General features: G+C 44.2%; 1 protein-coding gene across 5 annotated transcripts; it reads left to right on the top strand.

Moving 5' to 3' along the window:
• The first annotated feature begins 8,973 nt into the window (after nucleotides 1–8,973).
• On the top strand, nucleotides 8,974–23,254 carry H15 (T-box protein H15). Of its 5 annotated transcripts, none has more exons than XM_033380260.1 (7): nucleotides 8,974–9,529; nucleotides 10,017–10,467; nucleotides 12,325–12,842; nucleotides 12,940–13,073; nucleotides 19,278–19,563; nucleotides 20,688–20,932; nucleotides 22,086–23,254. In XM_033380260.1, the coding sequence occupies exons 2-7, from the start codon at nucleotides 10,137–10,139 to the stop codon at nucleotides 22,627–22,629; spliced, it is 2,058 nt and encodes a 685-aa protein (XP_033236151.1). In that variant the 5' UTR covers nucleotides 8,974–9,529; nucleotides 10,017–10,136; the 3' UTR covers nucleotides 22,630–23,254. The 5 variants fall into 5 exon arrangements, with proteins under 5 accessions (XP_033236151.1, XP_033236154.1, XP_033236153.1 ...); XM_033380263.1 differs by having other exon boundaries at nucleotides 8,974–9,756; nucleotides 12,325–12,824; nucleotides 12,943–13,073; XM_033380262.1 differs by having other exon boundaries at nucleotides 8,974–9,756; nucleotides 12,325–12,824.
• Nucleotides 23,255–25,186: the final 1,932 nt, after the last annotated feature.

Here is a 25,186-nt window from a genome sequence, read left to right as displayed (position 1 = left end):
GCCAAAGCAATTTAAGCCAGAAAAGGGTGTCACATGTGCCAAATGACTTTTGCGTGTGGAAATGACAATGATTTCTGCTATGTAGACAATAACGAAATGCAAACAAAGGACAAACAACGGAATGGAGACGAGTAGGGGACTCTGGCAGGGGCAGGACATCACGGCAGGATGAGTTCATAGAGCGACATTTGCATTTGCCTGCCATATTTGTAAATGAAATTGCGAGGAGACAGCTCCACAAACTTCAAATTAGTTTTTGGCCAACAAACAGTTTTCGCTGCCAAGGAAATGATTAAGCCCCGGAAAATATTGTACCCTCTTTCAGAGGACTATCCGCCACATCCATGGCAGGCCGCGACACATGTTGGCTCATAAAACTGTCACAAAATGACTTTACAACTTAATACACGGACACGGATACGGCCACGGACACGGACACGGATGCGGCCAGGGACTAAGACAGGGATTGGGACTGGGGCTGAAACTTGAGGCCAGAACTGGAGACATAGACATCAATCACATTGACTGCCACAAATATAGACATCAGCCAGACAGCTGACGCCTCCGTCGAGTGTGATTAGATGGCAGCGAAACATTGTTTTGACCGCAAAGTACAAAGTTTTTGCGGCAAAATTGCATTGGGCCAGCTGTCTAAACGTCTCGCGCACTTTTTGCGACAGTTTTCGCGGTCCCAAAACGCTGTGATCATGGACCAGGACTGCGCCCTCAAAGAGGGTTGCGGTGCGCCAATGTCTGTGCTAATTTGATGTCTTCCAGGACAGATTTTGATGACCTCCTAATTGACATTAGACCTAATAGATAGTTTCAATGAGACTTCTCAATAAATGGCTCTCAGATTTGAGTGGTCTTCCATTTCTATTACTCTGATTGACGACAATTTTTCAATTTGCATTATCCAATTGATTTTTACAAGCTCCACAGCAAAAAGTACTCCTCATTTTGCAACAATAGACACGATTTCTATACGAGAATATATAGTTAGTTTTAGTTGTATTCCATGTGTTTTATATATAGGTTGAGAGGGGCCTGCAATTAGGTGAAGCAACAAAGCGGCAACCAGACAACGATAAAAAGCAAATGATGATTGGTAACCCTCGGAAATGATTATTTTTTGTCGTAATGGCGGTCTCATATCGCACATTTACACTCCTCCAATGGCACTCATTGCATGTCAGCCAGAGTTACAGTACATACATCTGGAAATATCAATGGAAGTTGCCACAGAGCTGGAGCTAGGGGGAGGAATATCTCCTTACTATACTAGAGTATAATTAGAGATATGTACAAACAATAATAGGGTCTAGTAATGAGCATCTAATGACACCATATCTTCTAGAAACACTATTGTTATCCCAATTTCCATTCCATTCCTGTGTAACCCCTTGTTGTGCGACGCCCCTGCCTTTTGGCCAACACACTAAGCCCCTAAAATTATCCAAATGCAAACCGTTTGCGCTCTAATTACATAGACCAGGTCCAAAGCAACAAAATAATATTGTCACCTGATGGTGCCGTGTGTGGGCGGTACACTGGCATGGCCCTGCACGTAATCCAACCGAATATAATTGCCATAAAACAAAGCAAAAACTACAATTCCAAATGAAAAATGAAAAAGTTACTTGCCTCTGTGAATTTGTTAAAGTTTAGAGCTTCATTTTGGACCTGGCTCCACAGAAAATGCACCCAAAAAATGAAAAAATGTCGCACACGAAGTGTGGCGAGAGTATGGCCACAAGTTAATTGCAGGCTGCACCTGCTCAAAGGTGGGCGTGCCGACGCCCCTCCCTGCGTCGTAGTGGAGCTATTTGGGCTGTCGTCCCCCCGCTGCTCGCTCGCTGATTGCATCTCTTGTCGCTGGCCCAACCCTTGCTGGGATCAGGGACCCACCCAGTCCATGTAATTTCGCATTGACAGGTTGAGGTTGACTCTGGCCCGGGGCCTTGTCGCCTGCCCAGTCTCTTGGTTCGGTTCGATTCGGTTCGGGCTGGGGGATCTATGTATATACTCGTATACTTGTCCATACCTTGCATGGCTTTCATATCCGCATCGCGTGCTGCATGTCAACGCGTGTGTTCCACGTAATTGTCGCTGACTTGGTGGCCATTGCCAAGATGGCGGCGTCCCAGTCCCGTCCTCCGCATCCAGCATGAGGGATATGAGCCACCATGGAATGGTATGCAAATATTATGGACATATCATAAGTAGACAGATCGATTTAGATATCATACTCCTCCTGCCTCATACTCCTCCATTGTTTCACATCTGAATAGAACGCAAAGAGTAGCAATCTTCCTGTTTTATAATTCCTTCCCTTAAATTTCTATTGAAAGACAGTAAATCTTTAGAGCATTCCCTTAATTCATGCCCCTTTTGCAACATCTCCCTATTTCCTTTGGCTTTCCATAACTCGAAAATAATTCAGAATGTTGGCTAAGTTATATCCAATAATTTAGTGGTTTAGTCCACTGTGCAGTGACAGCAATTTTGTGCAGCCTGCATCTGGGAGCGTGCTTAGCAGCCATCAGGCCAAAGCTTTTGCACCGCCCTGTGATTAATTGCAGCCGAGGCAGGCGCTCGGCAATGATTGGTTCCTGGTAAACTTCGTACTGTCATGACATCGGCATGGACATGGACGATGGTGATGGAGATGGAAATGGAGATGGGAAGGGATATGGAGAAGGCTTCTAGGAAACCAGGGAACGGAGAAGGCCAGACAAATCAGCGTCACCTTGTTCCCGGTTCTCAGGAGACAGAGTGTCTCTCTACGCGATAAGATCATCCCACGCACACACCTTCTTGGAGGAGTACGGACAGGAGTTGGGGAGTTGCATGGCCCCTCGTTCACCTCGTTGATCTTTCACACCTTGTGCTGCAGTCAGCTTCCTACAAGTCCGCCACACTCTATTGTCTGGCATGTCAAGATTTTCATTGTTTCATTTTCCCTTTCCCGGGACCCGCCTGCCCACGCTCCTTTGGCGTTTTCCTGGGATCGGCATCGGGATCGGAGTGGATGTCCTTGCATCCGATATAAATCGCATTAATCACATGGCACCCTAACAATGGGCCAGCAAGGTGTGATCACAGTTTTGACAGCGACAATGACAAGAGATTTTTATTGGTTACCCCTAACCCCAAGAACAACCTGTCCCACACTCGCCCTCGCCCCGATTCAATAGAATACCTGCCTGACTGTAGCTGGCTGACATTGTGTCTGCCTGTTCCATTGTCTTCTCACTCTCAGGTTCTCCCCTTACCAAAGTCTCCGACTCTCCGAGTCACTGGAAGGCAATTTATTAATATTTAATAAGCCTCAAGTCAAGCGTCGAGTTGAGCTCTTTATCGTGTGGGTGGCTCCGATGAGGGCACATTCTTCGCATCCCATTGACGACTATCTGTGCTCTGTGTGTGGCGACTATCTCTTCCCCTTCCCCCCTCCCCATGGCATGCCACCTCTGAAGAATACGGCAGCCATCTAGTGTTTCCAGCCCAGGTTCTTCGTCTCTTTGATCTAACCGTTTTGTTTATGTTTTATGTTGAAGAAGTAATTTGCAGCTTATACATTAAGAGAATCGAAGGGAAAAAGTTCCATAAATATTATATCATTTATATACACTCGGACCATTTTTAAAGACTTTTTCTTTCATCAGTTCCTCACTAAACACTCAAAGATCCAATCTTAAGCAATTCTACTCTTAATTTCTCCAAGTGCAACAATTATCTGTCTCAACTTCATCATCGACAGCAGCAGCAGCACCACCACCAGGAGGAACAACAGCAACAATTGATGCTGCAAGTTGGGCTCATAAATTTTGACAGCAAACGGAACGCGTGTTAATAATAATTTCAATTGCTGCCTCGGCATTTGATGTTCTCCGCCAGGCTGGCTGGCTGGATGGCTGGCTGATCCCCGTCCAGGATGTGGTCCATACCGAAAGATCGTTAATCTCGGCGAGAGAGTGGAGCGTTTGTTTCTCTAGCACATTTGATGTGGCAATTACCATGTGGCAGGAAACAGTCGTGCCACGGCCAAAGACCAAAACAAATGTATCTGCATACGAGTACGCTCGTTGCACCATTCGTATCTGTATCTGTATCTGCATCTGAGGAGGCTTATCTGCATCTGCATCTGCTGGAAGCCCAGTCCAGTCTCTGGGGTCTCTGTGGCAACAGTGGGCGTGCATCATTGGCAATTTTACCATATTATCAACGCATCTGTGAGCCGACAAAGTGTTTTCAACGCTTTCGGTAGTTGTGGCACGCTGGTTCTCTTCGGAGCTTCGCTTGGAACCTCTTTTTCTGGTTACCGATGATGATGCTGCTGCTGGTGCTCTTTCTCCGCTCTGCAGCTGGAAGGCGTTGCCAGAGCTGCGAGCCAGCTTCGATCTCGATTCGATTAATTTTCGCATTAAGCTCGGGCACAGCGCCGCCCTAGACATGGCCAAAAGGATTTGTTTTGCCTACAATTTTTCGCAGTTGTGGGCGCGGTAATGAAATCAAATTAGGGACGAGATCAGGGACTCATTGCTGCTGTGGCTGCTGGCATAATTGATTTGCTCTGCTCTTGTCCTACTCTGGAATCTCTCAAGGATAAGTGCCCGTTCGGTTTCGGGTTCGGGTTCGTGTCCTTGGTATTCCGATCTGGTCACACCTGCCCTCCAGTGACACGCTTCGCTCGCACTCCTTCTCCTCCTGCTCCTCAAGGATGTTCAGGCACTGGCACTGGCCCTGGTACTGGCATGCCATAAAATACAATTGTTCGCAATTATTATTTTTCTGCTTGTTGTTCCACCTTCTGCGGCACAAAGGATTAAGGTTGCAGCAGCAACCTAAAGCAAAAACAAAACCATTTGCTACGCAATTTATATGCAACAATAGGACGGTGCAAAAAAAGCGTAAGGCACACCACATGTTGTTTCGATTTTGGGCAGCAATAAAATTGATATATCCCGTGGCACAATATGGCTGTCATGTGCATTTAGATGGCCATGTCCTGACACGGCTTCAACGGCTTAGTTTTCCATCCTTTTCCTTTTTTTTCTGCACGCTTATTGGCCATTTAGTGCACGTCGGAGTGGGGGGCCGCAAGGAAAATAGTGAAATTTCCAAAAATAAAAACTAATGGACAGCAACATCGGGCGTGGAATCTATTCTGCGGCTTCCGTTTTCGGCCATAATCCCGTCAAAGCGTAAACAAAAATCTATTGTATCTCCCTGCCATACAATTTCAATCGGAATGGGAATGGATTCTGGAGAGTTGATTGGGTTACCCTTCCATCAGTGCTCTCCTGGCTTTAGAGATGTTTCCTCATATCTTGGCTTCAGGTTAGTTATAGACTTCTATGATGTTGTTCATAAATAAGTTTTGGATTGCTTTGTTTTGATTTGTTTGCAGTGCGGACGCGAAATTATGCAAATGTCTGAAGCCAAAAGCCAGCTCTTCAGCCTAAAGGTTTCTGTTTGTTTAGACATCAGGCAAAAGTGGTTTTTTGATTCTGTGGAACTATTAGGGAAGCGTGAGGTAGCTACTTATGGAGTTTTCAGAGTATGTCGTACAGAGGATTTCAAACCAAATGATTTTCTGCCTCCAAAATAAACAGAAATCAGGCCAACATCAGAGTAAACACTTGAAATGTGCTTGTTGGCGTTAGTTGCCATTTTCTCTGTAAGTGTCAAACAGGAACAGAAACAGAAACAGGAATCCGTTCTTCTTTTGATTCAGATTCACGCAATTTTGACATGCTCACATACACATTTTCGTTATCTCGTTGACCTTATCGATCTTACACTTTTATATTTTGTTTTCTATTCTCTACTTGTTTTTCATTCATAGCAAAAATTAATCACTAAACCATTTCAAAGTATATTTTTGGTAGTCTTTTCAATTGAGAATTTTCTATTGGCATCCTTGGAGCTGGCCCAGGTACATAATTGTAGATCCTATTGGAAGACTTGCTAAGGAACAGTTTAAGGAAGTTATTTTTGGCCAGGAGGCATACTCTTGACGAATGGTATATGACTGAGAACATGAATTTCTTGGAAGCCAGAGCAATATCCCTTTCATCAGGAACGAAATGTGTGAAAACTAATCATATAAACATTAACGGATTCAAGTTGAAATAGTATCTAGTCGTTGTCTAATAAAGTATTAGTACTCAAAACTGGATATTCAGGGCAATCAGCGAGTACCCTGATCATGATCCCATGATCGATGTCCTTTAAATCTGAAATAATTTCTATATAAGTACAGCATTTGCGGATATCCACGAATATTTATAATTGCAATTATGGAGCAAGAGGAGTTTGTTCTTGTCGAATGACTTTATATAGCTACAAAACATCAAAAAACATAAATCCCCTTTCAAGTTGCCTTTGGCTTCCGCCTTCAACATATTATTTCCCTGCCTGAACTTTGCTCCTGTCGCTTTCCAGTAAACAATGAAAAATGTCTCTGTTGTTTTAATCAACTTGAATGAAACATTTCTATTCCCTTAACCACTTCATTAGCCAGACCCTTCCCCCTTTCCGAAAATACACCCAAACTATTTAAAGAAGAGCACTATTAGGAGAACACGCCCTTTTAATTTCATTAAATCAAATTCAAATTGCCCGAAAGTTAGACGAAGAACCAACCCACACTGAAAATAAAACAAAGCGATTGCCATTTTTCACTCCAGGCGCAGGAACAGGAATTCGAATGGAAAAAACAGGAAAGTTGAAAAAATATGGTGGCATATGCAAATGAGATTTCAGGGCAGGAAACAAATCATTGAAAAATTGTCACCGAACCGCGACAAAGCAAACAAAAGTGAGAGACGGGGGAACAGGGCCCACCCTGTCTGCCTCGCTCTCTCTCTCTCTGTCCCTTTCTCTCTTTTTGGCCGATCCTGGCCACCATCAACATCGCCATTAGTGGCTCAATTGTGCGCCGCATCGGCTGGCAACCACGAACCGCATGCAAATGAAACCGCAGTCGGGCGGTAGGAAAAAAAGGACTGCTCCGAGCACGGCGCCGCGTATCCTCATCCTCTTCCGCGTCCGCATTTTGGAGCAAGGACCGGAGTCGGGGTCGGGGCAAAGGGCGCAGCTGACGAATTGTGAAAAAAGTCAGGAGGAGGGAAACAAGATGGTGGCGGGATGTCTGCCGGGCTGCGCCACCGGAGGAGGCAGGACTCCAGGACTCTCCCTAGGACTATAATTTTCTGCTGCGTTCACACGCCATCGTCGCATTTTTTTCCATTCTCGACTTTTTTTCTCTTTTGAGCAAACATTTAAATTAAAAAAATTTACATACCCTATCTAGGGAGGAGGAAGGGGAGCGGTTGGAAATGTGCGGAGGGAGCGTGCAGTGAGGGAGGAAGAGTGACAGGAACCCTGATATTCAATTATGATTTTCCAATTGGACGCCGCCGCACACGAGACACTTTCTCAGATAACTCTCGAGGTCGGTCTCCTCTCTGTCTGTCTGTCTCTCTTTTTGTGGGTCTGAGTATGGGTAATATGAGTTCTACGTGGATAAAAAGGGAAGTACGGGTATACAAAACATCAGGGAAACAAAAATGTTCAAAGACAATGATTAATGTAACCGAATTCCGAATTCTTAGCTGGCAATGCTGATCATGAATGAAGGGTTATAGATTTTCCTTCTGCCTACAATATTTCCTTGCACCCTCGAAGTATTGAATATTAAATAAATTATTTGTGCAATGTTTTTTATATTTTCCCCCGGTTTTTACGTTCTTTGTTTGGTTGGCATCAAGTGGAGAAAATTAAGTTTCGGGGAGCATACGTTTCTATTATGTAAATTTTCTTTTGTGCAATTTTTTACAGGGCCATAAATTCTCGATGTTACATTGACGGGTCGTACCGATTCTTGCTGGCCTTGGGGAGTGAGATGTGGACTTGTTTCAAGTTCATGGAAAGACCATTTAAATTATACATATACGAGGGGTATGACCAACTTAAGAGCTATTCCATTGAGATTTTTAAGCTTTATTTGTTTAATTTTTAAGCGAAAAGATTTCTTAAATTAGGTGAACAAATATGTTTTTAACGATTCTATGATTATTTTCACAATTAAAACTATTTTTCCCTTAAAAATTGCAATGGAATAGCTCTTAAAATATAAATAAAATTTAATTTTATTGCTTTTCGTCACTGCATTTCTCCAATCAATTTCATTGTATATTCACAAATTCACAGAAATGTCATTCTCATGCCTTGAAAACTTCACTCAAGGCACGCACTCTACTCAATGGATTCCACTCGCTTTAGTGTGGTGAGTAGCCAACGAAATGGAAACGGAACAAAGCGTATGAAACGATGAAAAAATGCATAAATATCCGATGAAATGCACAAAACACACCCCCTCTCACTCTCACTCACTCACTGCACTCACTCTCTCAAATACACTCACTCATATACTGCCTCTCAGGCAGTCTCACTCTCTTTTCCACATAAAGTCACTCAGTCTCGCACACACTCTCATGCACACTACTCACTCACACTCATTCGTGCCCTCATCCACTCACACCCATTCATACCCATGGCAACAACTACAACAACAACGACCCAACTGTCAACAGCCGCCCAAAAACAAAATGACGAATTTATGAACATGTTTGCGCTCTCGCCAAACAGAGACGGACGGCCGCCGCTCAAGCGCTCTCTCAACCGCACGACACACTAGTGGTCTCTGTCTCTCCAACGGCCGGGACGGCATGGAGCCGCCTCTCAGTTGAGTGCATAGGAATGCTGGCGTTCGAGTCTTGGGAAATGGAAATGAGTTATGCGCGCAACGCCGGTGTCGACGTCGGCGTCGGCGTCGCTGTCGCTACATGGGAATGCACACCATACAGCTGCCTCGCTCGCACTTCTCATAATTGAAACTTTTTGCGGTTAGCCGCGCGCCGTGTCTTCTCTTACGTAGCGAGGGCTTAGCGTGACGTAAGGCCAAAAGTTTGGGCCGCGAGTCAGTGCCGTCAGGAATCTGACGCTGGCTGCGACGAGGCAGCGGAGTAGCAGTAGCATCAACCAAGTGCCTTACCCCACCCCAACCCCATCAGCCGTTAGACCGTTAAGTCGTAGAGCGCTCCACGTGACGTAAGACTATTTATAGCGTTACGTATTGGGGTGTTGAAAACCTTTGCCGTAAGATCGGTTCTTCACTCTTTTGGGGGTCAGAATCGACTGCGACTGCGACTTCGTCTTCGACTTCGGCTTTCTGTCACTGCCGCTGCCGTAACGTGCCGCCGCTGCCTGCCTTTGTGCTTTTGGCTTTGCTTTTGCGAATGCGTTTACATGGCGGCCCGGCCAAAAGCGAATCGGGCCGGCGCTCATTCGATTCATGGCGATTCATTCAATGGTCAGCTGCGTGACTGTGTGGCAGCGACGGCTCGGCGGCTCCAATACACAATCTCTCTATCTCTCTTCCGACACGGACCCAAACCCAAACCCGGACGGGAACCCCTCGCTACGGTCGTAAAGTGTGCGGATTCCGGCTAAACGAAATGTGTGTTGTTTGCGAGAACGAGAACTGGCTGTGAAACGATAGCGAATATCGAAAGGATATTTTCGAATACAGTTCTAATAATAACTGGAAATGTTTTGAACACGGTCAACATGCAATCCAAAATTTAGCTCATACATCAAACAATTTCAAGAATTAATAAACTTGATCAAAATATTATAAAACTGCAATCAAAGCCGCCAAATGTTTCAAAACAAATCGGTCAAAATGTAATTATAATTTTAATACCTAATTTGAACTTAAAATCAAAAACTGCATTTATTGCAGTTGATAAAAATTTAAATACAATTTTTAAAACATTTAAAAAACTAATAAAGAACATCAGAAATGAACCAAAGAACATTTTTATAAATAACTGATTATGAAAATATAAACAAATCAAATCAGCATAATCAATTCAATGATTAGCATATATTTCAATAAAATTTTGCAAAAATATAAAACATATCCCATTCTCTATCAAATACAGCAAAAAACTTCAATAAATCGCTAGCAAATACCCAAAAATAAAAACAAAACTGTATATACCATTGAAATCCGCAAAGAACCGGAATATCGAAATACTGCAAAGGGAAAACGCGGCTTGAAAATGCTTCTGAGCAATCAGCCGGCAAATACAAAGCCTCCACAGACGCCGCCTCCGACGTCGTCGTCGCAGAACTTCAAGTCCAAGCTTCAGCAACAAATTGCCACAGCGGCTGTGGCAGCAGCCGCAGCGGCAGCCACCACAAACCTCGCCAACGGCAGCAGCGCCACTCATCATCATCATCATCAGCATCATAATCATCATCATCCGCTGAACCACCATCATCATCCGCATCAGCACAACATTTCCTTTGCCACGGATTTCTCAATTGCCGCGATTATGGCGCGCGGCGGAAACGCCCCGAGCAGCCGCGAGCCATCCGAAAGGAGTCTGAGTGAGTAAAGTAATTCCGACCTTCCACCACATCTACTCGTACACACTATATCTGATATATCTCTATCCGTCCCATACACACTCTTAAATAGATATCAATTTGCATTTCTACTCGTAGGAGCATTTCCTTTTCGTCGCTTAAATTGTTGATGATTTTTGTGAAATATTCATTCATTTGTTTGAGGGGTTCTTTCTGAGAAGAAGTTCTATTCATATATATTCTTATCTTTGGTTTAAATTGATGGTTTGCATAATGAACAAGTTCCAGTCACTTTTGTTGATTGAATTTTATTTTGCATATCCAACATGTTGATGTTTAGCCCAAGTTACGGGTTTATACGATAATCGAATCGAACTTTTATTTACATATTTATTAACCCGCACAAGCCAGAGATTGTTTAGAATGCTATCTGAAAAAGCGATCAGGCTTAAAATTGTTATAACAAAATATAGCCAGTTGAGACTTCTAGCAGAAAGAAGTTTCCTTCAATTTGTGGAATAAAAATGTACTGCAAATTACATGAGACTTTATTAAATCTATCATAAGTACTTCAAAATATATAATCCAAGAACTAAGGACCGCTCTGAAATATTTGACGACCATATGAATATGGCAAAACATTTGTAATTATATTTATTATCAGTCCATTTACCCAAAATACAGAATTTTCGTATAAACATGGGGGGTTCTAATTAATAGTATGCAAGAAAATGTTCTTTCTTTTTCTGAACTAAATCCAATTATATTCCACAACAAACCTGGAAATCAAAACACTAATAAAAAGTATCCCAAATGGAATTAAATCTTCACAATAAAAGTATTTCAAATAGCATACGTCACTCAAGAAGTCGCTAAAAATATACATATTCTGCAATTCAACAGATCATCAAAAACGAGTCTTCCAAAAGTCTTAAGAGACCTTCAGTAGAATCATTACTTTATTTACTTCTAGTAGGAGTATATAAAAATATATATATGTATATACATTTAAGACAAGCAGTTCCATCTGTCGATGACAGCACACCGAAAGACCCCGCCCCGCCTCAATAAAACATTTCAACGAAATAAAAACCCAATTAATCGATTGCTTAGAAATACCCATTGGCCCCCTTCCCCTAAACCAATTTCCCTCCCCTGTTCTGTGGGAGGGCGGGAGGTAAAGTGTCGCAATTGCATTATATTTCTCCTCTATTTTCTGTGCATATTTTTTCTCGTACTCGTATTTTGTTGTTTTTCCTTTTATGCTTTATAAATTATATATTGATGACAATGCAACGTTGATGACTTGATAATTGCGGCAAATGCGCGGCAATAAAATAATCAAAGCCTATTTGAATGCAAGGGGGGACAGTCGTATGTTGCCGCATGGTGTGTGTGTGGTGCAGTGGTGGCAGGGGCACGACAAGCGAGTCGGATATATTCGCTTATGCGTATATTTATCTCCCTCTGTCGCGTATGCGAAACTATTTAGATGCCATAATTGGGTAGAGAGACAGAAGCGCCAACAGATGCATTCATTAGTCGTGGCCCCGGCCCCGGCCCCCACACTCAGCCTCTGTCCTGCCCCACCATTTGGCGGTACAACGCACACATGGCGCACACACACAGCCAACGGCAGATTGGTAGAGAATTAACATATGAAATTGCATTTTGAGCAAATAATTGAATTTTTTGGCGTAATCTGTGAAATACATCTGGGCGCGACCGATTCTCGACTGTGTCGACTGTCCCTCGTCATCGACATGCAACATGTTGCCATAGTAGCACACTCCGTTCTTTCTGTTCCCTCTGTACTCGGCACTCTGCCTCTGTTCCTCCCGCATTAACAAGCCAATTTGATGTCTCTGTTGCATCTAGGTCCATTGTCTGTGGAACAGTATTCGGGCCAGGATGTGGACGATGATGTTGACGTTGATGTGGTTGACTGCAGTGACTCTGAATCGCCGACGGCGTTGGCTGCAACAGCAGCGGCGGCGGCAGCAGCAGCAGCAGCAGTTCAGCAACAAACGCGTCAGGCATTGCGTGTTGCACAGCAACAACAGCAACAACAACAGCAGCAGCAACAACAGCAACAGCAACAACAACGGCAACAGACACATCACCATGCAACAGCAAACAAGCAACAACGCCAACATCACAATCATCATCACAACAACAACAATAACAACAACAACAGCAATCACAGCAAATCAAGCAGCCATCGAGGGCGTGCCACAACCACCACACCAAATGCTGCCGCAGCTGGAGCTGTGGCTGGAGCTGGATCTAGTGGTGGTGGCACGGCCACGCCCTCGCCTCCACCGCCAGCCCAGAGTCCTCCCGAAGACGAACGCCTGTCGCCAGAGGAGCCCGCGCAGGTAACCAAACGCAACAAAGTCAGCAACGCTCCCATACGAAAAGCGCTTTTCTAACCGTGTCCCACCTTCCGCTACTCTCCTCCATCTACATCCACATCCACATCCAAATCCACAGCAGCCCACGCCCAAGATACTCGGCTCGTGCAACTGCGACGATCTCACGCCAATCCAGTGCCACCTGGAGACCAAGGAGCTCTGGGATAAGTTCCATGAATTGGGCACTGAAATGATCATTACCAAATCGGGCAGGTGAGTCGAGACGAGAAACTTGTACAGAAAAATTTACTACATACATTTACATTAAAGGGGAAATGGAGTGGTATATGAATGGGATGAATGGTCAGTGTTCAAAGGGATCAATTAGTGATGAAAGGTCTGGGTTGGAATGAGTGTAAAAATTAATGTTTTTATTAAGTTGTGGGATTCCTGAAAGAGGTTGATAAGGGGGAGATGGGGATATGGATTAATATTCTTAGAAAACATTTAGGAAGTTTTGAATGTTCACATCCCTAGTAGGATAACTTTTATAATAAAGATAGAATACAAAAGAACTGTAGTCTAATGTAGTTTCGTAAAAGATATTTGGGATGTAAAAATAGAGCTTCACTCTGGCATTGTGATGGGATTTTTTAAACATTGTTTTCATTGAGAGATTTCCTATGTCTTAGCCAAGACTTTCTTAATTTTTTTCCATGTTTTTCCTCATCATTGACATCAATCATTTGATATTTTACGTCCTAGTATAGTAAATGTCTGCTTTCCTCATACTCGTTCCCAAATTTGCCTCATCAGCAATCGATTAGGTTAAACGTGTACCCCCAACAATTTTCAGCATTCGTTTATCGATTGCAATTGCAGAAATTCCCAGATAATCGATCACATTGTCTCCAGGGTCCACTTGCATCACAAACTCCACTCCTCTCCTCGCATGCATTTTATTTCATTTAACTTTCATTGGAATTCAATTTGCCAAAGGCCTTTTGCCCGGTGGGCTCAGGTTGGGGCGTGCTGTGTGGAGTGTGTGATGAGGGGCAGTCCGGGTCATAACCATAATGCCGCCCCCGGCAGTCGGGCACCAATCAAGGCACCACCACACATCCACACTGCCCACGAGAAGTCCTCGAAACAGAAACTCGAACAATCAATAAAACTTTAATGCGCCTTTCACCCATGGAACCAAGCCCCCGCCAGACCAGTCGCCACCAGCCCAGCTCCGCCCCGCCCCACCGATGACGCCTCCTCGTCTTAACTGGAAAATATCAACAACTTTTTGGTTAGTTTCTCATTTACATGGGGCTCCATCAGCTGGCCAAGAAATTTGATTGACAAGGCATCGAAATAATATGCCGTCGATTTTCGATTAGCAGAAAAGAAAGAAAAAAAATTGTGAAGCAGCCAGAACCCAGGGGGAAGCAGTTCATTTCATCAGCGGTTTGGGTCTACTACAATCAAATTTGAACAGGAAAAGACCAGGCTAGCTTTGTGGGGTGATGTTTTTGATACCCTTACAGATCCTTCCTTTGCTTGAGTACTATATCGAAAAAACGGTGACCTTAGGCCAAAATTTACTCACCTGTTTCTTTCTTGGCTGATTGGATCTACGACGTAGGACCCATGCCTGAAAATACATGAAGGATATATGAAAATTTATATCTGGGCATAGATTTTGTAGAATTTACTGATACATTATTATCACTCCCTTCCCTTTTATGCATTGCAAACATCTTGTCAAAATCATTGTACCCTCTGCAAGGGTATGCGTACACTCCACACACAAACACCTGTACCCACGAACACAGACCTGAGACCTGGCCTAAACGACTTTTCATTCGCAACTCAACAAAGAAGTTGAAGAAATTATTGCTTGACGATATTTCTCGATTCTCGTGCGAATGTCGTGTTGGATGGATGACTGCCTGGTAGGGTAGGGCAGGCAGGGAGCTGGTGGGTTGAATGTGAATGCGAAATGCGAATGAATATGAAACGAATAACGAAACATGAACGAACGAACATGAAACATAACAGTTTGGGTGCCAGAAGAACTTTTTGTTTTTCTCTTTTTTGTTGGCTTTATTTTTTCTGCCTTTCTGCTTTTCTCTTTCTCTTCAGCTTTTTGGATAACATGCGAAATACGCATTAGTCTCTAGGTGGTAGTTAGGAGCCCTGTTTTTGATACTTTGGTGCCCCTTTTCAAGTGGGTGAGAGGTATGATGGATTTTAGGCAAAGGTTCACCATGCTGAGAACTATCCTCAACAATGAGGATTGAGGCCTTCTTTGCTTCCTGGACTACTTTGCCCAATGGGGTCTGGAAACTGAATATTTAAATGAAAATAATTATATTTATTGAATAAATAAAAAATAGTCATAATAACAATACTGTGCAACAAAATTAAACCTTATAAATGTACTTCCATGAGATACAAATAAGGTTTTATGCAAGATCTTTTTTAAAATCTACAATTTTTATACCCAAAAATTAATAAAGATGTAGCGACCCAGAGTGGAAGTTTTCTACCACTTTAATTAAAGTTTGATTAAAGTTCAAAATTTCACTAGAGAGAAAAAATATTTAAAATACGCCGCGATCTCCGCTCTTTTCTCTTCTGTTACTGGGTATCACACAGTCGACTCTCTGGTCGATTTATGATTTAGTGTTTTTAGTGCCTTTGGTTTTGTGTCTTTTCGCTTGGCAACTTTTGTTTGTTTGTTCTGAATGTGTGTGTAACCCTTTGTTGGCCGTCAGCAGTCGACCCCAAAAGAGATCTCCACCTCCCCCACTTCCCACTCGCCATCCCCCTTCCACCTGCTGTGCGCATTTACGACACATTAACAAATTTACTCCTTTCGCTCCCGCTCCCGCTTCTCCTGAATCCAGAATCCTGAGTTCTGAGTCCTGCCTGAGCCAGGAGTCCACACAAAGTATAAATTGCATTGTAATAGCTACCGATTGTCGCGCTAACAACACATTTGCATGTCCCCTGGCTTTTGGGCCCCCATTTCGTTTCGTTTCGTTTCGTGTTCTGTTTGACTCTCACTGTTTTTTTGGTGACTGCTGCCACTGGCTGCCCTGTAATTAGCCAAAGGATACCGATGCTTGCCGCCGCTTACTCGTATTTACATTTGTGCGGGTTTGATGCATGCAACACAACTGCAAAGCACACAAAAAAAGAGAGAGAAACAGAACAATAACTCCCAATCCCGATATACATCTATGTCAGCACGTCGTTTGGCAGCTAAACATGTCCGTCCAGGTCCAGGGTCAGGTCCAGGGGAAGTGGGAGTGCCAATGCTTTTTTGTTTGTTTTCTGAGTGATACATTTTAAATTACAAAAGTATAGGCTTGGGTACAGCTTTTAGATGGTATGATTCGGTGGCATGTTCATCAGGGATCAGGTGTGGAGGGCAGCAATGGGAAGTTGGGATATTTTTGGTGTTTCTTGTATCTGAAATGAATACCAGAAGGAAACCCCTCAATTTACACAGATATACTCTACAGATACATATGTATATCGGATTCATGGCACCATTCAGAACCATTCAGTCAATCGTTGCAATTCCATGAAAATGTTGCCACAACATGCAACAAGCGCATGCGCAGCTCCCCTCAGAACGGAGCCATGAAATGCGCGACAAGAACTGCATCAAATTGCCAAAAGATTCGGGCCCGAAACAAGAAGCCGACTTCGAGGATGATTTACAGCCCAAGAAAAGAGTCAGAAATTGTTCGAATTTGTGTTTACCTGCCTGTCAGATGGTCAAGTTAGGACTGAGGACTGCTCGTCGCCTTATGTGTGCGTGGGTATGTGCTTGCTCTGCGGTCATTGAAATAAAATATCACGTGGTTTGTGATTTTGTCACGCTGTCAGCGGTTTTGAGGTTCTTTTGCAGGACATTCTGTACGTGGACAAAGACGGCGCACAAAAGTCAGAAGACGCGGGCGGGCGGGCTAATTGTTTTGACCTCTCGCCCAGCGGGTCGAAGTCCCTCGGTTTGTCAATATTTTGCGACAAACTCTTCACGCCTATCAGGTCCGGGATCTGTCTATCCCGGGGCTAGGCTAGGGTCCGAAGGGACAGGCACAGTAGCACAAGGCAGTGCATGGCAATTGCAATTTTCATGGTGCAGGCAGGCAGAATTTTCTGTATTTTCAGACACAACTTTGGCCACAGCTCCATTAATATTTCAACGAACAGCTGAACAGAAACCCAGACCATTTATCAGAGGGAATCGACAAGAACAGACAACAATTGGAACAAGTTAATCCCCCAGACGAAAGGTGCAGTGCAGGGGCAGGGTCCGAGTCCGAGTCGGAGTCGGAGACGGGTCTAAATTATGAATTAATCAACTAATAAAAGATGGGAAAATGGAAATGCAGCCAGCGGTGGAACAGGGAAAGAGGGAAAAACAGGGGGGAGTGTTGTCAGTTTCCGATAAGATCTAAGTTATAGTTTTATATATCCGTTTTTCTTCTGTTCTGTTTGGGGTTCGGGGTTGTTTCGGGGTTTAGTCGCTGGCTAATTTGCATTTTATTAATTTAGACCTTGAGGCTTAATTTGCTGTAACAAAGGTGTTGATAATGAATTGGCGGCTCTCCCATAGGGTCTCTATATATAGCGTAGTATATTCAGCCAGACTAATTGAAACCAAAGCCACCCCAAGTCATCGCTGCTGGCCAGTCCTCCCCTTTCTGTGGTATTTCTTGCCATGGCAAATGGTGTGTAAACTTCATAATTGTAACCTTTGGCACCTAAGCTCGGTCCGGTCGGTGTCCACGTCCAAGTCCACTCCTGCATTCCATTCCACACTAAAACTGAACTGAGTAAAAGCCATTTCCCTAATTTTCCCATAAACAAATACATAAAATCCACACCAGCAAAAAGAAAGAACTGAAGTCGAAGCGGTTTTCCCCGAAGGGTGGGAGTGGCTGTGGTTCTGTGGCTAATAAAATGTATGTAAATGTTGGAATATGATTTACGACATTTCCGCCGGGGGGGCGGCATTAGATATAGCCCAAAAACAGGCGTGGCTGTTGGTCTAGCTTCACACATTTATGGGGCACATTAGCAGAGCCATCAAATGGCTGAGGAAAGTGTTAACAATCCGAATAAATTTAGCTGGAACTCAGCTCGGACTTCCATTACATTCTGCTTACATTTCTGCTTCTTTGTTTTTGGCCAAAAACAAAATGGAAGCTTCCGGCTCTGGCGGCGGCTTCCGCTTGGCTGCAGCTCGTAGATATCCAGATAAGAGAAACCATGTTAAATGCCTGCTACAATGGTGCTAATTGTGGCATGCAACTGCAACTGCTCCGGCACTTGCTACTTGTGTTACAGCCAGAACGAGCCAACGATTGCCGCGACGACTGTGATTCGTTTGGGTTGTTGCTCAAACTAAATAGTGGGCCCATAGCCCCATAACTGTTACCTACTTGACGTTGGCAACTCTGGCCCACACAATTGGCCACGCCCAGACTCCCCCCAATATCGGTCTGTTAAGCAGGGCGGTGACAAACTGTACTATTGTACAAATCACAAAATCACACACAAAAATGAGTCACAATGAAATTGAAACACGACTTGTTCGTGGTTCAAAGTGTTACAGGGTTGCTTTCTGGGCTCCTTCTTCTTAAACCCTACCGGAGCCTACATCTACATTTACAAAAATAAATAAAATAAACAAAATAATTACTTAGAAATAAACGAATCCCCAACATTTGCTTAAGATTCATTGAAATCTTCTTTAAAAATGAAATCTTTTTCTCATATTACTCAAAAGTTATATATTCCCTGCGTTATTCAACACTGTTTAGTGCTCAAATATTGTCAATGGTTCTCTCCGATAATTATAACATTTTATTTGAATAAATGCCACCCCATTAATTTACCAACACAACTCAAAGCAAATCAATTATAATTAGCCAGCCCACACCATTGCCATTACCATTACTCCGTCTAGCCAGCAAACACAGATACAACATGCCTACACTCATGGATACAGAAACACCCAATGCTGTTGGCTCTGACAAGGTGTTCTCTCCCCGTGTTCTTGGCTCGGAGACAAATGACAAAAAAGTGGGCTGGGTCATTAGCGTCATTTACACTTACCTTCGACCGCAAACAGACACAAAAAACGACAAATTGTTGTTATATAATTTCAACTGTTGAGGGTTTCAGGGGAAGGTGGCTGGTGGAATGGGCAGGGGGTGGCACACCCACTGTACCCTCCACTGGGGTGTGCGGAAATGTGTTAAAAACGTGCTAAAAGTCATAAAATTAAATATGCGTCTTATTTGCATACCCCGCAGCGACCCCCGGGCCCCCCTTCAACCATGAAACACAATGGCGGGCAATAAAAAAAATAGTTCACGATTTTCCTCCGCCTTTCTGTATGCCTTTCTTTGAGTTCACTAACATTTCCCGACCATTTCCACACACCACTTGGTCCACTTTCAGGCGCATGTTCCCCACGGTGCGTGTGAGCTTCTCGGGTCCACTGCGGCAGATCCAGCCCCCGGATCGGTACGCCGTCCTGCTGGACATTGTGCCCCTGGACTCGCGGCGCTATCGCTATGCCTACCATCGCAGCTCCTGGCTGGTGGCGGGCAAGGCGGATCCGCCGCCGCCGGCCCGCATCTACTGCCATCCGGATTGCCCCATCAGCCCGGAGGCGTTGCGCAAACAGGTCGTCTCCTTCGAGAAGGTGAAGTTGACAAATAACGAAATGGATAAGAGCGGACAGGTGAGTCGAACTCTAGATACGGGGCGCGGGTGGCAAAGGACATTCACGGGGTGGACAGGCGGGAGTGTTAGAGGCAGTAAGAAATCGATGAAGGGGAGGATAGGCTTTAGGCTGCTAAACGGATGAACTAGTTTCGCATCGGTATGTGTTTAAAAGGATAAGAAACACACAGGCTGGAGCTTCTATAGTGATGGTATTACCTTCCAGGAGAGTTGTAAGCTTGCTTTATTATTGGGGCTGTAGTTTACCAATTTTAAAGTAAATTTTCCAGGCAAAGATGCCACTGAATGAGCCGGGCATAAAAGCATTTCGATTTCTATCAATAGTAGGTGCTCCTGATTGATCTCTTACCTTTTATTGTGTCCTAGAAGCCAGTGATTTATGGAATGCTGCCTCCTTCCTTCCTTTGTATTGGGTAAAATGCAATATAGCTTATAGAAGCCACTTCAGTAAAACTAGAAGAGATCAAAACCAACAAGAATCAATAGTTTTCAGCGTATAAAACTCTCTTTCACAGACAGAAACCTTAAGATTTCAAAGTCTAGCTTCCCTTTGTCTTTGATTTCAATAGATTATATTATATTATATGGTACATCCAACTCCTAACTCTTAACCCCAATACCAGTGAGAGAGCACCTGCAAGAGGTAGCATTTCTGGCATTCCGAATTCATTTATGAATAATTTAGGGAAGACGCAAACACATAAACTGGCGGCCGGGCGGCTGACTGGCATTGTCTTCAGTCGTTGGGTCGTGTCGGGTCAGATGGGGTCAGCCAGAGTTGCCACAACATGCACATATGCAAATGGCATTGCGCGCGCACAAAAATGAATGAAAATTGTTGGCAATTTGGTGGCAAATACTCCTCCACCACTCCACCGACGACTCGCCCACATGTTTTGAGAGCCCAAGATCCGAGTGGCGACGCTCTGTTTACGAGCCTGCTACCGTTTTTATCACAGCCATAAAGGATGCGATGGGCACTGGGATATAGGATAGGAGAATGGAGGCTGCAGAGCCTTCCGAGGACAGTCAAAGCAAACATGGACTACTTTTTATGGGCGTACATTTTTTATAAGCATTCGCATTCAGGAAATTCTTCTCGTTTCGTTTCGTTTCATACAGGTCGTGTTGAACTCAATGCATCGCTATCAGCCACGGATCCACTTGGTACGGATGAGCCACGGCCAGAGCATACCCGGCAATCCCAAGGAGCTGCAGGATATGGATCATAAAACCTTCGTTTTCCCGGAGACCGTGTTCACGGCCGTGACGGCCTATCAGAATCAATTGATTACGAAACTGAAAATCGATTCGAATCCGTTTGCAAAAGGATTTCGCGATTCGTCGCGTCTCACTGACTTTGATAGGTGAGTGTCTCTTCCTTTGGACTTGGTCTTGGACTTGGACTCGGATGCCCTCTACTCGCAATACAGTAGTTTGCTCCGTTTCTGCCCCGTTTTTATGGGGTCATGTCTGATTTATGGCCTAATTTACGATTGCCTGTTGAGCCGTAAAACCCCACAGTAGCTCAAGTTGCTGCTGATTAGCGAAAATGTGTGAAAGTGTCGGAGAACAGAGTGCGGAGTGCGGAGCCGCGTTTCCATTAGCAACTGCCTGCGGCTGCGACGTGCAGCACATGCGATCAATCAGCCAATGCCGTCGCTATTGTGATTGGAGCACGATGTGGGATTTCTCTGAAAAAATACAGATTAAAGGGCAAGTTCTATGATAAAATGGTAGCATCATTCATCATGCATGACGTTTCTTAGTCAATGAATGGGCAAAATCTGTCGTTGACTGTATTCGACACTTCCCTCTGCAACATGCTTAGTCCCAGCATATTAGAGCATCTTTCTTGAAGCTTTTGCATGTCACGATAAAAATATTTCAACTAAATTCAAAAACAAATTTGGAATAATACATTCAATAAATCAGTTAATCTGAAATGTAGACGTTTTCGCACACGAGCAACATTTCGGGCACTCAGCAACATGCGGCCCAGAATGGCCCTAGCGCCAAAAGGACCCCATTCTTCGGGCTTCTTTTTGGCAAGGCACCTGAAGGCTGCCGCTGCAGCCCTTTTTTCGACAGCAACTTCAAAGTGTTGCAAGTCGGCGACTATTAAGACAGCAAGAGCAACGCAGCAGAAGCAGCAGCAGCAGCAAACGCTCTGCCGCCGCCAGCAGCAACATGGCAACAGCACACGAGCAACATCGCTGTTGTAGCCGGCACGGCGGCGGCTTAAGTGGCGTAAATTACAGATCGGCGGCTTTAACTTTGAAGCCGATTCGTACATGAAATGAAAACACGAAAATAATGAGTGAATGTATCTCTTGTGGCTCTTGTTGCTGTTGTTGCAGTTGTTGTTCCTGTAGTTTAGTGTCGGCAATTGGCAGTTACTTTCAACGTAATTATGTTATTGCCCCAACTGAAGCTCTGCCCCTGTCCCTGTCCCTGACTCTGCCCAAGACTCTTCTCTAAAGCTTTTTATCATCTGGTCTCTCGTCTGTTCGCTTGCAGAGATCCAATGGATGCGTTTTTCTTCGACCAGCACATGCGAGCCGCACCACTGCGCTTCTTTCCGGATCCGCTGATGTCGCAGCTCACCCCCCAAGAGGCGGACGCCGCCTCGCTGGCCCTCCTGGAGAAGGCCCGCCAGCACCTGCAGATGTTTGGCCGCTCGCCGTACACCGAGATGCTGCTGCCCCATCTGTACCAGCGGCAGGCTCCGCCACCACAGGCCTCGCACCTCAGCGCCTTCCAGCTGGGGATGTGGCAGCAGCAGTGGCCCCAGCTGACGGCCGGGTTCCTGGCCAGTGCCAATCAACAGGCGGCCTTTGCAGCAGCCGCCGCGGCAGCAGCGGGCGCCAATCGCACCCCGCCCCCACCTGCTGCAGCGGCAGCACCGCCTGCTCCGGCCACACCCACATCCTCGTGCGGCTCGGCGTCGCCGGATCTGCGGGCGAGGCCGCAGATGAGTCACTATCCGCAACGCTTCAGTCCGTATCAGGTGCCGCAGCATCAGGCCTCGCCACCAGCCTCCACAAGAGCGGAGAGTCCTTAAGAGTGTCCCACCCGAAAACCAAGCAAACCAGCAAAATTCCTTGAAAAATCTATCTATGAAATGTATGTGCAATGTTGTTGAAAACCTTTTGTAAATAACTCAAAAACCTGTTGCTGCAACATCCAAAGAGAACGCAAGAGAGACAGACAGACAGACAGAAAGAGAGAGCGAGAGTGAACGATGTTGCATGTGATGCTGAAGAGAGAGAGAGATCGTCGTGAACCATAGACCGTTCGTTGAAAATGTGACCAGCGCTGAATGTGAGTCAAGGACAGCGGAAACGGAAGCGGAAACGGTTTCACTGTATTGTAATTTTCTGTAGAATTATAACAGTATTAGTTAATTTAATTACGCGTAGACCTAGCATCGTGTCCCATCCCCCCGTATCTGTATCTGTATCTGTGTCTGTGTCTGAATCTGAATCTGTGTATTGTAATTTAATTTATCCACTTTCGTTGCTGTTGTCCATGTGTTCCTATAACTGCAATTATTGTGAAAATTCCACGCTGAATTAAATCCTTTAGACACTCCTCCACCCCACTCCACCCCCCAATGAAGTACTATAAACACTTATTTAAATGATGTGCAAAGAGAGAGAAACTGAATAAACAATTTATAACACAAAGCGAGTAACATTCATTTATACTCGTATTTGAGTATTGTTTCGGAATGGCATGGGCTTTCCCCGATTTTATTTTGCAAACATGCGATTGCCATTGCCATTGCTGGGGCTGGGACTGGGGCTGGGACTGGCGCTGGAACTGGACAATACGAGTAAGTGCTTCCATAAATATGGCCAACAATTAATAACGATGATATTGCCAAAGGGGGTGGGGCTCTCGGCTCTCTTTCTTTCTCTCTCTGTCTGCTCTCTACGCTCGACTGTGGGGCACGTGATGCGCAGTCGCGCATGGCAGCAGCCCCGCCACTGACATTTATGCCCCGGCAATGAAATATAATTTATAGAATTTTGTGCTCTTTATGAAAGTCTAATTAATTACCGCTCCGTGTTTTAGTGCCTGCCAAAGGGTTGCATGCCATCAACAATGGATGCAGATGCAGTGAGTTGCAGTTGCAGTTGCACGCGACATGCGTCATCAATTTCTAATGATGTATGTCTGTGGAGCAGACATTTGTTATTAATTCCATTACACTGCCACTTCCACTGCTCTTTCTTAGCAATTAACAATTTAAAGTGGCTGTTTAGTACAAAAGGTTGGACATCTCGGAATGGATACTAAAATGGTACTCTCAGATACTACTTTGTTGCAGTCCCCCTACAATTTGCATTTGAAAAGATCAATTGATTGGGAGGTTCAGAAATAACCGATGGCTGATTAGGAAATTGCAGTCAACTGAAGATGTCAATGCCAGAAGGAAATTGAAAATATAAGCTACTTGTTAAAAATGAATACTGGCAACAAGAAAACCTATCGGAAAGGCAATTGCCAACTTCTGGATAGACTTCTGTTTCTGTGTACTAGGATTTTCGTATATATATATATATAATATATAAGAACCTACTGCGCAGACAAACCATAGGAACGAATCCAGTCAGTATACAAAAAATGTGCGTGTGAGCATGTCGTAATCGCGTGAATCTTAATCACAAGAACGGCCACAAATCGAATACAACACGTATATGTATATACATCTACTTATGTGTTACAGATTCCGTTAGTTAAATGGGAATCTAGTTTTCCGTAGATAAAACCTGTTGTTTAGTAATATTTAAGTAATGTAATTGAAGTCGTCACTTCCTTCATTCCATATTCCAAACGGATTAAAAGGGACATCCTTGATGACATTTCCACGGCAAGGCATATGAATAAATATAGTTACCAATCAATAGCATAGCCAATAAATATGAGTATTGACTTCATTTTCATCCACTCCATAGACATTTTCATACTTCCCGCCGTTTCGTTTCCAACCAACTGCCATATTTCCCCCACATTTGACATTCGAAACCACTCTGCTTACCATAACTAATCACCGTTCCTCACAGATACACACAAAATCACACCAGCCGAAAACCACACACACACACACTGATACAAATGTTTAATAACTTAATTTTTGTTGCCCATAGGCCAGGCGGCAAGTTAGAAAATGGGCCTCAAAGAGAGGTTGACTGGGGGGCCGGCCCCGCATTTAAATATGGCTTATATAACCCCCATCCGAGTGCAGAGTCTTTTTACCTAACCGATAACTAACCAATAATTATACACTTTGAAGCTTACAATTAAAAAATCATTTTTGACCAACGAGCCCACAAAACTTACTTCTTCTCTCCATTTACGCCACTTTCCAAATGTCTTAATTAAGGGACTTGGGGTTTCGGGCGGTGGGTAGAGAGAGAACAACTGTGAGAAAGTGTCATATTGTTATGAAAAATATATACAGTTTTACTGCATAGTTGCTGCGAGTCCTTGGGCTTGATTTAATTATTGGTTTAACAACTTTTTGTATTGATAACATATCAAGTTGTTTGAGGTTTTAATTACATATGGAAAAGATACATAGTTCTAATGGGGAATAAAGGCAATTAATGTCA

This window comes from Drosophila pseudoobscura, chromosome 4, assembly GCF_009870125.1.
Source record: "Drosophila pseudoobscura strain MV-25-SWS-2005 chromosome 4, UCI_Dpse_MV25, whole genome shotgun sequence".
NCBI lineage: Eukaryota > Metazoa > Arthropoda > Insecta > Diptera > Drosophilidae > Drosophila > Drosophila pseudoobscura.
Note: the sequence above shows the minus strand (reverse complement) of the source record. Positions and strands in the feature narration are given on the sequence as shown.

Excerpts from the sequence above, each read along its gene's own strand:
- H15 (XM_033380260.1), top strand. The coding sequence starts at position 10,137 with ATGCTTCTGAGCAATCAGCCGGCAAATACAAAGCCTCCACAGACGCCG. Across the intron at positions 19,564-20,687 it reads AAATGGATAAGAGCGGACAG|GTCGTGTTGAACTCAATGCA; the intron begins GTGAGTCGAACT and ends CGTTTCATACAG. Across the intron at positions 20,933-22,085 it reads CGTCTCACTGACTTTGATAG|AGATCCAATGGATGCGTTTT; the intron begins GTGAGTGTCTCT and ends GTTCGCTTGCAG.